Here is a 14,016-nt window from a genome sequence, read left to right on the forward strand (position 1 = left end):
CTCGATGTTGCGCCGACCTGTGAAACCACTCTAAAGCCCAACTACACTATTCCCTTATCGTCGATATGTCTATCCAATGACCATTTGAATGCCCTTAGTGTTGGCGAGTCCACTACTGTTGCAGGCACGGCATTCCACACCCTTACTGCTCTCTGAGTAAAGAACCTACCTCTGACATCTGTCTTATATCGATCTCCCCTCAATTTAAAGCTGGGCACCGAGATCTCTCTGCTCATCCACACTGCCAAGAATCTTACCATTAGCCCAGTACTCTGTCTTCCTGTTATTCCTTCCAAAATGAATCCCCTCACACTTGTCTGCATTAAACTCCATTTGCCACCTCTCAGCCCAGCGCTGCAGCTTATCTATGTCCCTCTGTAACTTGTAACATCCGTCCGCACTGTCCATAACTCCACCGACTTTAGTGTCATCTACAAATTTACTCACCCATCCTCCTACATCCTCCTCCAGGTCATTTATAAAAATGACAAACAGCAGTGGCCCCAAAACAGATCCTTGTGGTACACCACTAGTAACTGGACTCCAGTCTGAACATTTCCCATCAACCACCACCCTTTGTCTTCTTCCAGCTAGCCAATTTCTGATCCAAACTGCTAAATCACCCTGAATCCCATGCCTCTGTATTTTCTGCAGTAGCCTACCATGGGGAACCTTATCAAACGCTTTACTGAAATCCAAATACACCACATCAACTGCTTTACCCTCATCCACCTGTTTGGTCACCCTCTCAAAGAACTCAATAAGGTTGGTGAGGCACGACCTACCCTTCGCAAAACCGTGTTGACTATCTCTAATCAAATTATTCCTTTCCAGATGATTATACATCCTATCGCTTATAAACATTTCCAAGATTTTGCCAACAACAGAAGTAAGGCTCACTGGTCTATAGTTACCGGGGTTGTCTCTACTCCTCTTCTTGAGCAAGGGGACAACACTTGCTATCCTCCAGTCTTCTGGCACTATTCCTGTAGACAAAGATGACTTAAAGATCAAAGCCAAAGGCTCAGCAATCTCCTCCCGAGCTTCCCTAGCTTAGGGGACAACAGAAAGCTACTAAAAAAGCCATAAAGAAGAGTAAGGTAGACTATGAAAGTAAACTGGCTCAGAACATAAAAGCAGATAGTAAAAGCTTCTACAAATATATAAGACAAAAAAGAGTGGCTAAGGTAAATATTGGTCCTTTGGAAGATGAGAAGGGAGATTTAATAATAGGAGACGGGGAAATGGCTGAGGAGCTGAACAGGTTTTTTGGGTCAGTCTTCACAGTGGAGGACACAAATAACATGCCAGTGACTGATGGAAATAAAGATATGATAGGTGAGGACCTTGAGATGATTGTAATCACTAAGGAGGCAGTATTGGGCAAGCTAATGGGGCTAAAGGTAGACAAGTCTCCTGGCCCTGATGGGATGCATCCCAGAGTGTTAAAAGAGATGGCTAGGGAAATTGTAAACGCACTAGTGATAATTTATCAAAATTCACTAGACTCTGGGGTGGTCCCAGAGGATTGGAAAGTAGCAAACAGGACACCACTGTTTAAAAAAGGAGGTCGGCAGAAAGCGGGTAATTATAGGCTGGTAAGCTTAACTTCGGTTGTAGGGAAAATGCTGGAATCTATCATTAAGGAGGAAATAGCGGGGCACCTGGAGGGAAATTGTCCCATTGGGCAGACGCAGCATGGGTTCACAAAGGGTAGGTCGAGTCTGACTAATTTGGTAGAATTTTTTGAGGACGTTACCAGTGCAGTAGATAACAGGGAGCCAATGGATGTGGTATATCTGGATTTCCAGAAAGCTTTTGACAAAGTGCCACACAAAAGGTTGCTGCATAAACTAAAGATGCATGGCATTGAGGGTAAAGTGGCAGCATAGGTAGAGGATTGGTTAACTAACAGAAAGCAGAGAGTGGGGATAAATGGGTGTTACTCTGGTTGGCAACCTGTAACTAGTGGGGTCCCTCAAGGATCAGTGTTGGGCCCGCAGTTGTTCACAATTTACACAGACGATTTGGAGTTGGGGACCAAGTGCAATGTGTCAAAGTTTGCAGACGACACTAAGATGAGTGGTAAAGCAAAAAGTGCAGAGGATACCGGAAGTCTGCAGAAGGGTTTGGATAGGTTAGGTGAATGGGCTAGGGTCTGGCAGATGGAATTCAATGTTGCCAAGTGTGAGGCTATCCATTTTGGGAGGAATAACAGCAGAATGGATTATTATTTAAACGGTAAGATGTTAAAACATGCTGCTGTGCAGAGGGACCTGGGTGTGCTGGTGCACGAGTCGCAAAAAGTTGGTGTACAGGTGCAACAGGTGATTAAGAAGGCTAATCGAGTTTTGTCTTTCATTGCTAGAGGGATGGAGTTCAAGACTAGTGAGGTTATGCTGCAATTGTATAAGGTGTTGGTGAGGCCGCATCTGGAGTATTGCGTTCAGTTTTGGTCTCCTTACCTGAGAAAGGACATATTGGCACTGGAGGGAGTGCAGAGGAGATTCACTAGGTTGATCCCAGAGTTGAGGGGATTAGATTATGACGAGAGGTTGAGTAGACTGGGACTGTACTCATTGGAGTTTAGAAGGATGCGGGGGGATCTTATTGAGACATATAAAATTATGAAGGGAATAGATAGGATAGATGCGGGCAGGTTGTTTCCACTGGTCGGGGAAAGCAGAACTAGGGGTCATAGCCTCAAAATAAGGGGAGGTAGATTTAGGACGGAGTGTAGGAGGAACTTTTTCACCCAAAGGGCTGTGAATCTCTGGAATTCCTTGCCCAGTGAAGCAGTTGAGGCTCCTTCTTTAAACGTTTTTATGAAAAAGATAGATGCCTTTCTAAAGAATAAAGGGATTCGGGGTAGTTGCCGGAGAGTGGAGCTGAGTCCACAAAGATCAGCCATGATATCATTAAATGGCGAAGCAGGCTCGAGGGGCCAGATGGCCTACTCCTGTTCCTAGTTCTTATGTTCTTATGTTCCCAGAGAATCCTAGGATAAATCCCATCCGGCCCAGGGGACTTATCTATTTTCACACTTTCCAGAATTGCTAACACCTCCTCCTTATGAACCTCAAGCCCTTCTAGTCTAGTAGCCTGAATCTCAGTATTCTCCTCGACAACATTGTCTTTTCCTGTGTGAATACTGACAAAAAATATTCATTTAGCCCCTCTCCTATCTCCTCGGACTCCAAGCACAACTTTCCACTACTGTCCTTGACTGGCCCTACTCTTACCCTAGTCATTCTTTTATTCCTGACATATCTATAGAAAGCTTTAGGGTTATCTTTGATCCTACCTGCCAAAGACTTCTCATGTCCCCTCCTGGCTCTTTTTAGGTCCTTCCTAGCTAACTTGTAACTCTCGAGCGCCCTAACTGAACCTTCATGTCTCATCTTTACATAAGCCGCCTCCTTCCTCTTGACAAGTGTTTCGACTGCTTTAGTAAACCACAGTTCCCTTGCTCGACCACTTCCTCCCTGCCTGACAGGTACATACTTATCAAGGACACGCAGTAGCTGTTCCTTGAACAAGCTCCACATTTCCATTGTGCCCATCCCCTGCAGTTTTCTTCTCCACCTGATGCATCCTAAGTCTTGCCTCATCGCATCATAATTGCTTTTCCCCCAGATATAACTCTTGCCCTGCGGTATATACCTATCCCTTTCCATCACTAAAGTAAACTTAATCGAATTGTGGTCACTATCACCAAAGTGCTCACCTCCCTCCAAATCTAACACCTGTCCTGGTTCATTACCCAGTACTAAATCCAATACGGCCTTGCCTCTCGTTGGCCTATGTACATACTGTCAGGAAACCCTCCTGCACACACTGGACAAAAACGGACCCATCTAAAGTACTCAAACTATTTTTTTGTAAGATATATTTATTCACATTTTCAACAGACCCCCCCCCCCCAATAAAAAGAAAGAAACAAAAACACAACAATCAAAAATTATACATTGGATTTCCCCCATATACAATAACCCCCCCATATGACATTTAAAAGCACCAACAGGGAAGCCCCCAAAAGAACCCCCCTCCCCTGGGCTGCTGCTGCTGACCTCCTCCTAACGCTCCGCGAGATAGTCTAGGAACGGTTGCCACCGCCCGAGGAACCCCTGCACAGACCCTCGCAAGGCAAACCTTATCCTCTCCAGATGGATGAACCCTGCCATGTCATTGAACCAAGCTTCCACACTAGGGGGCTTCGCATCTTTCCACAGTAACAAAATCCTCCGCCGGGCTACCAGGGACGCAAAGGCCAGAATACCGGCCTCTTTCGCCTCCTGCACTCCCGGCTCGTCCGTTACCCCAAATAATGCCAACCCCCAGCTCGGCTTGACCCGGACTTTCACCACCTTGGACATAGTCCTTGCAAAACCCATCCAGTGCCGGGCACGACCAGAACATATGGACGTGATTTGCCGGGCTTCCCGACCATCTCCCACATCTGTTCTCCACCCCAAAGAACCTACTCAACCTTGCACCTGTCATATGCGCTCTGTGAGTAACTTTGAACTGTATTAGGCTGAGCCTGGCGCAAGAGGAGGAAGAATTAACCCTACTCAGGGCATCAGCCCACAGACCCTCATCTATCTCCTCCCCAAGCTCCTCCTCCCACTTGCCCTTTAACTCCTTCACCGAGGCCTCCTCCTCTTCCTTCAGCTCCTGGTAAATCGACAAAACTTTGCCTTCTCCAACACATACACCCGAAATCACCCTACCCTGAATCCCCTGTGCCGGGAGCAGCGGGAATTCCCTCACCTGCCGCCTCACAAACGCCCTCACTTGCATGTACCTGAAAGCGTTTCCCGGGGGTAGCCCAAACTTCTCCTCCAGCACCCCTAGGATTGCAAACGTCCCATCGATGAAAAGGTTCCCCATTCTTCTAATCCCTGCCCAATGCCAGCAAAGTACTCGAACTATAGCGTCTCCAGTCAATATTTGGAAAGTTAAAGTCCCCCATAACAACTACCCTGTTGCTTTAGCTCCTATCCAGAATCATGTTTGCAATCCTTTCCTCTACATCTCTGAAACTTTTCAGAGGCCTATAGAAAACCCCTAACAGGCTGACCTCCTTTCCTGTTTCTAACCTCAGCCAATACTATCTCAGTAGACGAGTCCTCATCAAACGTCCTTTCTGCCACCGTAATACTGTCCTTGACTAACAATGCCACCCCTCCCTCTTTTTTACCACCTTCCCTGAGCTTACTGAAATATCTAAACCCCGGCACCTGCAACAACCATTTCTGTCCCTGCTCTATCCATGTCTCCGAAATGGCCACAACAGCGACGTCCCAGGTACCAACCCATGCCGCAAGTTCACCCACCTTCTTCCGGATGCTCCTGGCATTGAAGAAGACACACTTTAAACCACCTTCTTGCCTGCTGGTACGCTCCTGCAACTTTGAAACCTTACTCATGACCTCACTACTCTCAACCTCCTGTATACTGGAGCTACAATTCAGGTTCTCAAGCCCCTGCTAGTTTAAACGCTCCCGAAGAGCATTATCAAATTTCCCCCCCAGGATATTGGTACCCCTCTGGTCCAGGTGTAGACCATCCCGTTTGTAGAAGTCCCACCGACCCCAGAATGAGCCCCAATTATCCAGAAATCTGAAACCCTCCCTGCTGCACCATCCCTGTAGCCACGTGTTCAACTCCTCTCTCTCCCTATTCCTCGTCTCGCTATCACATGGCACGGGTAACAACCCAGAGATAATAACTCTGTTTGTCCTAGATCTATGTTTCCACCCTAGCTCCCTGAATTCCTGCCTTACATCCCTATCCCTTTTCCTACCTATGTCATTGGTACCTATGTGGACCATGACTTGGGGCTGCTCCCCCTTAAGGATCTCGAAAACACGATCCGACTCATCATGCACCCTGGCACCTGGGAGACAACACACGAACCACGAGTCTCTCTCGTTCCCACAGAATCTCCTATCTATCCCCCTAACTACGGAGTCTCCAATGACTAATGCTCTACTCCTCTCCCCCCTTCCCTTCTGAGCAACAGGGACAGACTCTGTGCCAGAGACCTGTACCCCATGGCTTACCCCTGGTAAGTCGGCCCCCCCAACAGTATCCAAAGCTGTATACTTGTTACTAAGGGGAACGACCACAGGGGATCCCAGTACTGACTGCTTCGTCCCAGCCCCTCTCACCGTCACCCATCTATTTTTATTCTTCGGAGTAACTACATCCCTGAAGCTTCTATCTATGACCACCTCTGCCTCCTGAATGATCCGAATTTTATCCAGCTCCAGTTCCCTAACGCGGTTTCTGAGGAGCTGGAGAGGGTGCACTTCCCACAGATGAAATCAGCAGGGACACTGACGGCGTCCCTCACCTCAAACATTCTGCAGGAGGAACATTGCACTACCTTCCCTGCCATCCCCTCTAGATAAAAAAAGAAAGAAAGAGCTTACCTGTTATTCACTCCGCTTTTCAGCAAGCACTCACTCAGCAACCTCTGCACCCCGCACGATAACACCGGAGGGAAAATAAAATAAAAACTACTTACCAGTCACCAGCCAATCCCTTACCTGCAGGCTGTGACGTCACGGTTCAACTTCTTTCTACTTCTACCTGCCCTCTCAACTTCCTCTTGATCTTTACAGCGGTTGTTTTCTCTGCCCTTTACACCACTACTATCCCTGTCTATATTTGGATAATTAAAGTCCCCCATTATAACTACTCTATACTTTTTGCCCCTCTCTGTAATCTGTTCCTCCACATCCTGCCCACTAGATTGGTGGTCTATAGACAACACCGAGCAATATAATTGCCAAATCGACTCTGCCCTTGCTTTCTCTGGGACATTGTCTCTCTCCCCCGCACTGCTTCGCTCTCTTTAATCAGTGCCGCCTCTCTTCCTATCTTTTCCTGATCACCTTGGCCGTGAATCTCCAAACTCCAGATGGCGTACGCTGGAGCAAACCCTCTCCAAGATGCACTTAGGACCCCTCTGAAGTCCCCATGCACATACGTGAATGCCTTGCAAGTTGCCCATGGGACAATTTCCTGAGTCTAGAAGCCTGTAAACTCTTGAGTTAGAGTCTTGAGACGTTGGATGATTCTGATTCACTTATCTGAATTAACTCTGGGATAAGAGACCATAAGAGCAGAATTAGGCCACTCGGCCCATCGAGTCTGCTCCGCCATTCAATCATGGCTGATATTTTCCCATCCCCATTCTCCTGCCTTCTCCCCATAACCCCTGATCCCTTATTCATCAAGAACCTATCTATCTCTGTCTTAAAGACACTCAGTGATTTGGCCTCCACAGCCTTCTGCGGCAAAGAGTTCCACAGATTCACCACCCTCTGGCTGAAGAAATTCCTCCTCATCTGCAGTTATGAGGATAGATTGGTGAGATTTGGGACCGTTTTCCTTGGAGAAAAGAAGGCAGATAGACTTGATCGAGGTATTCAAGATCTTGAGGGATATGGACATGGTAGATAGTGAGAAATTGATCCCACTAGAGAGGACAAATAATTGGCAAAAGGAGGATGTTGCCTGTAAAACATCAGACACTTTGACCAGTTTATTAATCAAACCTTTTACCCCGATGTATTTATTTGTGAGATGAACATAGGACAACACAAGTATAAAATTCAATCAAATGAACACGCAGTAAACCAGTTACCCTTAAATTATTACAAAATATTTCTAAATGTCCCACGATTCATAATACTTCCTACACCGATGGCCTCAGTCATGCTGAGCGTCCGATTCTCTGAGTCTCGCCTTCCTCAGGGTCTTTGTTGCGAAGGTGGATTTTGCACGCTGCTTCCTTCCGTCTATGATCAGTCTTCAAATCACCTCCATGCGAGTTTCTGCTAGGATGTGTCATGGTGGTCTACCTTTATCCCCCTCTCTTCATAACTTTCTAGAAAGTTCTCGCCCCCAGCCAATGAGGTCTGGGGACGGGGGTCGCAATATCTAATGGAATTGTTGATGGCTACTCAGCGGGGAACCAGAGGCCCACCCCTGGGTGTCCAACTCCGATTGTGTTGTCTGCACCTAACATGGTACCAAAAAAGATAATGGCAGGAACTCTGGGTGCCAGAAAGTCTGCTCCATCTGGATAACGCCAAACCAATCGATCCATATGAATGGTGCTGATTATCTCCTGATGGGGATTGACAAGCCATGTCCAGACATGTGCTGGCACTTTGTCAGTACTCAGTGTGTCCGAGCTTGGCCAAGTTTGAATTCCCATCAGTCTGCCTGGAGTTGACTGTGATTTGATTTAAAATGTCCAGTTCCTAATTTGAAGTGTCCAATTTTATCGGGTCTAAAATCCAGCAGTTCCATATTACCACAATGTGATGTGAGGAAACATATTCCCATGCAGAGTGTTGTTGGAGCCTGGAACGAACTTTCTGACAGGGTGGTGAGGCAGGTTTGATCGAGGTTTTCGAAAGGGAATTGGATTGCCATCTGAAACTAATGTGTGTGGTTACGGTGATAAGGCAGGCGAGTAGGACTAGGTAGAATGATCTTTCAGAGAACGGGTGCAGACTCGATGGACCTAATGGCCTCATGCACTGTAAAGATTCTGAGCAGTTACCCAGAAAATGTTAGAAGGATTAAAGCCAGTTCTAACACTTGGGCAACTGTAGCATTGACACCCTGACTACCCCAGTCGAATACCCTCCACCCCTTCTTCCAAACAACATTCCTGACCCGTCTACCTCTTCCTATCACCCGTCAATTGACCCACCAACAGTGAAGGAACGTTCTAAACAGGATTTAAAAAAAATAAATATTGTTTTAAAGTTTTGCTAAATTTTTCATAATAAATAGTAATAACCCTAACACAAAATAGAGTGAACATTGACATAGTGCAGAAAGAGAATATGCAATAGCAATGAACTAGACGTTACCCCCCCGCGCCTCAGCCTTCCCACACCCTCCCAATGGAGCACTCACCCACACCCCCTATGGATCGCTGCTGCTGCTGACGTTTTAATTTTAATTTTCCCCGCGAAGTCGACGGACGGTATTATGCCCCCGCTCAACAGCAGCAGCTCTGTACACTTGGCAAAATTATTTACACACATCAGTATGCATCTGTTCATGGTGTTGTCCCTTGCTTCTCCCGGACGGAGTTCGCTGCCGTTGTCGTCTCGTGCTCACTTCCGTTTCTGCGGCCCTCCTGTCTTCCCCGTTTTCTCTGCTCCTGTGGATGCCAAGTTTGTTAACGTTTCCCTGCCCCCCTCCTCTTCTCTATTGTTCCCTGTCTCTTCCCCTCTACTCCGCCCGCCCCCCCCCCCCCTTAGATTTAGCTGTGTCTCTCCCCCCGCCCCCCCCCCCCCCCCCCCCCCCCCCCCTCTTCCGGTCTATCTCTCCCTCTCATGCTTTGGCTACTTTCCCCTGTTTCTTGGCTACCTGGCTATTCTTCTACCTGTTTCTTGGCCACAAACAGGTCCCGGAACAATTGGGTGAATGTCTCCCACATTCTGTGGAAGCCGTCGTCTGACCCTCGGATGGCGAATTTGATTTTCTCCATTTGGAGAGATTCTGAGAGGTCGGACAGCCAGTCTGCAGCTTTGGGTGGTGCTGCTGACCGCCAGCCGAACAGGATTCTACGGCGGGCGATCAGGGAGGCAAAGGCAAGGGCATCTGCCCTCCTCCCCAGGAATAGATCTGGCTGGTCTGAAACCCCGAAGACCGCCACTTTCGTGCATGGCTCCACCCTCATCCCCACCACTTTGGACATTGCCTCGAAGAAGGCTGTCCAACTCCACAAGTCTGGGGCAAGACCAGAACATGTGGGCGTGGTTGGCTGGGCCTCCTTGGCACCGTTCACACCTGTCTTCTACCTCTGGGAAGAACCTACTCATACGGGTTCTTGTTAAGTGGGCTCTGTGTACCACTTTTAGTTGCGTAAGGCTGAGCCTTGCGCACGTGAAGGTGGAGTTGACCCTGTGCAGTGCTTCGCTCCAGAGTCCCCACCCTATTTTGATCCCCCAGGTCCTCCTCCCACTTCATTCTTGTTGCGGTTCTAAACAGGATTGATCTAAACATTACATTAAGAAAAGTAGCTTTGGTTATTGTGATTTTGGTTTAAAGTTTAATCAATTGAATGAATTTCTATTGGGAGACGGAGCTGAAATGCAATAATTAGCTGAAATGATTCATGGTTTAATTGTAGTATAATTTCTGAATAACTGATAATTTCCCACAGGGAATATTTGTTGACTGGTTGATTGGCAGTAGTGAAATTATTCTTAAATATTTCAGGATCGAAAGAGGCCTTAAACCTGAAGGATGCAGAGCTGAAGATGCTGCTTGTGAGCTTAAAGGAGCGGAGCGGAACCAAAGAGATCATTCTTTCCCTGGAACGCTGGATTTGTGATGAGACAACTGGGCTGGAATCTCAGATTGCAGACATTATGAAGGATAAAGAAGCCTTCCAGTCACTGGTGCAGGGATTGGACCATTTCCGCTCCGAAAAGGCTGTTCAACAGGCTATTGTTCGGTAAGTGATGTGCTGGCCAGACAGGGAGTCAAGTTCTTCAGAACAATGTTTGTTTGGGAATGTTGAGCTGCCATTTTTTCTTGCCTGTTTTGAGCTATGTTTTTAACTATAATACTGCATTGTCAAGTGTCCATCTGTGCCTCCAGTTCATCTGCTTTATTCACTGAACTGCGTGCATTGAAGTATATACTACCAATCATTCAACAACTCCTTTGTCTTGTTAGGAACAAGATGTAGTTTTAAGTAGGGTATATTTGCATTTGCAGGTGTTAGGAACAAGAAGATGGGGCATAGGTTTAAGGTGCGAGGGTCAAGGTTTAAAAAAAAATATATATTTATTAAAGTTTTTTAACACAATTTTTCTCCCTTACAAACAATAATCCCCCCGCCCCCCCCGGTAACAAAATAACAAGAAATCGCACTGAGCAAGATATATACATGGCAAAATGATATATTTATATAGCTTTGTTCACTGGCTCTCTCCCGCACGTGCCAGTTTCCCCAACCCTTCATGTTATCTCTTGCTCATCCACCCCCCCAGGGTTGCTGCTGCTGACGACCGACCTTCCTCTAACGCTCCGCGAGATAGTCTAGGAACGTTTGCCACCGCCTGTAGAACCCCTGCGCAGACCCTCTCAAGGCAAACTTAATCCTCTCCAGCTTTATGAACCAAGCCATGTCGTTTATCCAGGCCTCCACGCTGGGGGGCTTCGCCTCCTTCCACATTAGCAAGATCCTTCGCCAGGCTACTAGGGACACAAAGGCCAGAAAGCCGGCCTCTTTCACCTCCTGCACTCCCGGTTCGTCCACTACTCCAAATATTGCTAGTCCCCAGCTTGGCTTGACCCGGACTTTCACCACCTGAGATATTGCTCCCGCCACTCCTCTCCAGAACCCCTCCAGTGCCGAGCATGACCAAAACATATGGACATGGTTCGCCGGACTCCCTGAGCACCTTCCACATCTGTCCTCTACCCCAAAGAGCCTACTCAACCTCGCCCTCGTCAAGTGTGCTCTGTGAACCACCTTAAATTGTATCAGGCTGAGCCAGGCACACGAGGAGGAGGAATTAACACTACCTAGGGCATCAGCCCACAGACCTTCCTCAATCTCCTCCCCCAGCTCCTCCTCCCATTTACCCTTCAGCTCCTCTACCAGCGCTTCCCCCTCTTCTTTCAACTCCTGGTGTATTGCCGACATCTTGCCCTCCTCGACCCATACACCCGAGATCACCCTGTCTTGAATTTCTTGTGCCGGGAGCAACGGGAATTCCCTCACCTGTCGCCTCACAAACGCCTTCACCTGCATATACCTAAAAGCATTTCCCGGGGGTATCTCAAACTTCTCCTTCAGTGCCCCTAGGCTCGCAAACGTCCCGTCAATGAACAGGTCCCCCAGTCTTCTAATCCCTGCCCGATGCCAGCTCTGGAACCCCCCCGCCCATCCTCCCCGGGACAAACCGGTGGTTACCCCTGATCGGGGACCACACCGAGGCTCCCATTGCACCCCTGTGCCGTCTCCACTGGCCCCAGATCCTTAGCGTTGCCGCCACCACCGGGCTCGTGGTGTACCTTGTCGGCGAGAGCAGCAGTGGTGCCGTCACCAATGCCCCCAGGCTCGTTCCTTTACAGGACTCCATCTCCATCCTCTTCCATGCCGCCCCCTCTCCCTCCATCACCCACTTGCGGATCATCGCCACATTTGCTGCCCAGTAGTAGCTCCCTAGGTTTGGCAGCGCCAACCCTCCTCGGTCCCGACTGCGTTCCAGGAACCCTCTCCTTACCCTCGAGGTCCTATTCGCAACAAACCCCATTATACTCCTACCTACTCTCTTGAAAAAGGCCTTGGTGATCACGATGGGGAGGCACTGAAACACAAACAGAAACCTCGGAAGGACCACCATTTTGACCGACTGCACTCTACCCGCCAGCGAGAGCGGTAACGTCCCATCTTTTGAAGTCCTCCTCCATTTGCTCCACCAACCTCGTCAGATTCAGTTTATGTAGGGCCCCCCTACTCCTGGCTATCTGGATCCCCAGATACCGAAAGCTCCCCTCTGTCCTCCTCAGCGGTAGGTCCCCTATCCCTCTTTCTTGGTCCCCCGCCTGGAATACAAAGATCTCACTCTTTCCTACATTGAGCTTATAGCCCGAAAACTCCCCAAACTCCCTTAGAGTCTGCATGACCTCCACCATCCCCTCCATTGGATCCGCCACGTACAGCAACAGGTCATCCACACATAGCGACACCAGATGCTCTTCTCCCCCTCGGACTACCCCCCTCCATTTATTAGACTCCCTCAATGACATGGCCAAGGGTTCGATCACCAATGCAAACAGCAGGGGGGACAGGGGGCATCCCTGTCTCGTTCCTCGGTACAGCCGAAAGTACTCCGACCTCCGCCGGTTCGTCGCTACACTCGCCACCGGGGCTCTGTAAAGAAGCTTAACCCAACTGATAAACCCTCCCCCGAACCCAAACCTACGCAGCACCTCCCAGAGGTACTCCCACTCTACTCGGTCAAAGGCCTTCTCCGCGTCCATAGCTGCCACTATCTCCGCCTCTCACTCCTCCGATGGCATCATTATCACGTTTAAGAGCCGCCGCACATTGGTATTTAACTGCCTGCCCTTTACGAATCCCGTCTGATCCTCGTGGATTACCCCTGGGACACAGTCCTCGATCCTCGTGGCCAGCACTTTTGCCAACAACTTAGCATCCACATTGAGGAGCGAGATCGGCCTGTACGATCCACATTGCAGTGGGTCCTTGTCCCGCTTTAGGATCAAAGAAATTGTCGCTTCCGACATTGTTGGGGGCAGGGTCCCCTCCTCTCTTGCCTCATTAAAGGTCCTCACTAGTAGCGGGGCCAACAGGTCTACGCGCTTCATGTAGAACTCCACCGGGAACCCGTCCGGCCTCGGGGCCTTCCCCGTCTGCATACTCCCCAAACCCTTGCTCAGCTCCTCCAACCCAATTGGTGCCCCCAAACCAGCCACCTCTTGCTCCTCCACCCTCGGGAATCTCAGTTGGTCTAGGAATCGTCTCATCCCCTCTTCCCCCACTGGGGGCTGGGATCTGTACAGCTCTTCATAGAAGGCCTTAAATACCTCGTTTATTTTTGTCGCCCTCCGAACCGTGGCTCCCCTTCCATCTTTGACTCCCCCTATTTCCCTCGCTGCCATCCTCTTACGGAGCTGGTGCCAGCATCCGACTGGCCTTTTCCCCATACTCGTAGGTCGCCCCCTGTGCCTTCCTCCACTGTGCCTCCGCCTTCCCTGTGGTCAACAGGTCAAACTCCGCCTGGAGCCGTCGTCTTTCCTCAAGTAATCTTTCCTCCGGGGCCTCTGCGTATCTCCTGTCCACTCTCAAAATCTCCCCCACTAACCTCTCCCTTTCCATACCCTCTGTCTTCTCCCTATGAGCCCTGATGGAGATTAATTCTCCCCTGATCACCACCTTCAACGCCTCCCATACCACCCCCACCCGCACCTCCCCGTTGTCGTTGGCCTCCA

General features: G+C 49.0%; 1 protein-coding gene across 1 annotated transcript in view; it reads left to right on the plus strand.

Annotated features, from left to right (window-relative positions):
• Nucleotides 1-14,016, plus strand: part of LOC140411187 (cullin-9) — a 463,592-nt gene that overhangs the window by 157,988 nt on the left and 291,588 nt on the right. The window contains exon 11 of the mRNA XM_072500276.1: nucleotides 10,264-10,501. Within this exon, the coding sequence (XP_072356377.1) occupies nucleotides 10,264-10,501 (238 nt within the window). The remainder of the gene's footprint in view (nucleotides 1-10,263; nucleotides 10,502-14,016) is intronic.

Source organism: Scyliorhinus torazame, chromosome 4 (assembly GCF_047496885.1).
Source record: "Scyliorhinus torazame isolate Kashiwa2021f chromosome 4, sScyTor2.1, whole genome shotgun sequence".
Taxonomy (NCBI): Eukaryota; Metazoa; Chordata; class Chondrichthyes; order Carcharhiniformes; family Scyliorhinidae; genus Scyliorhinus; species Scyliorhinus torazame.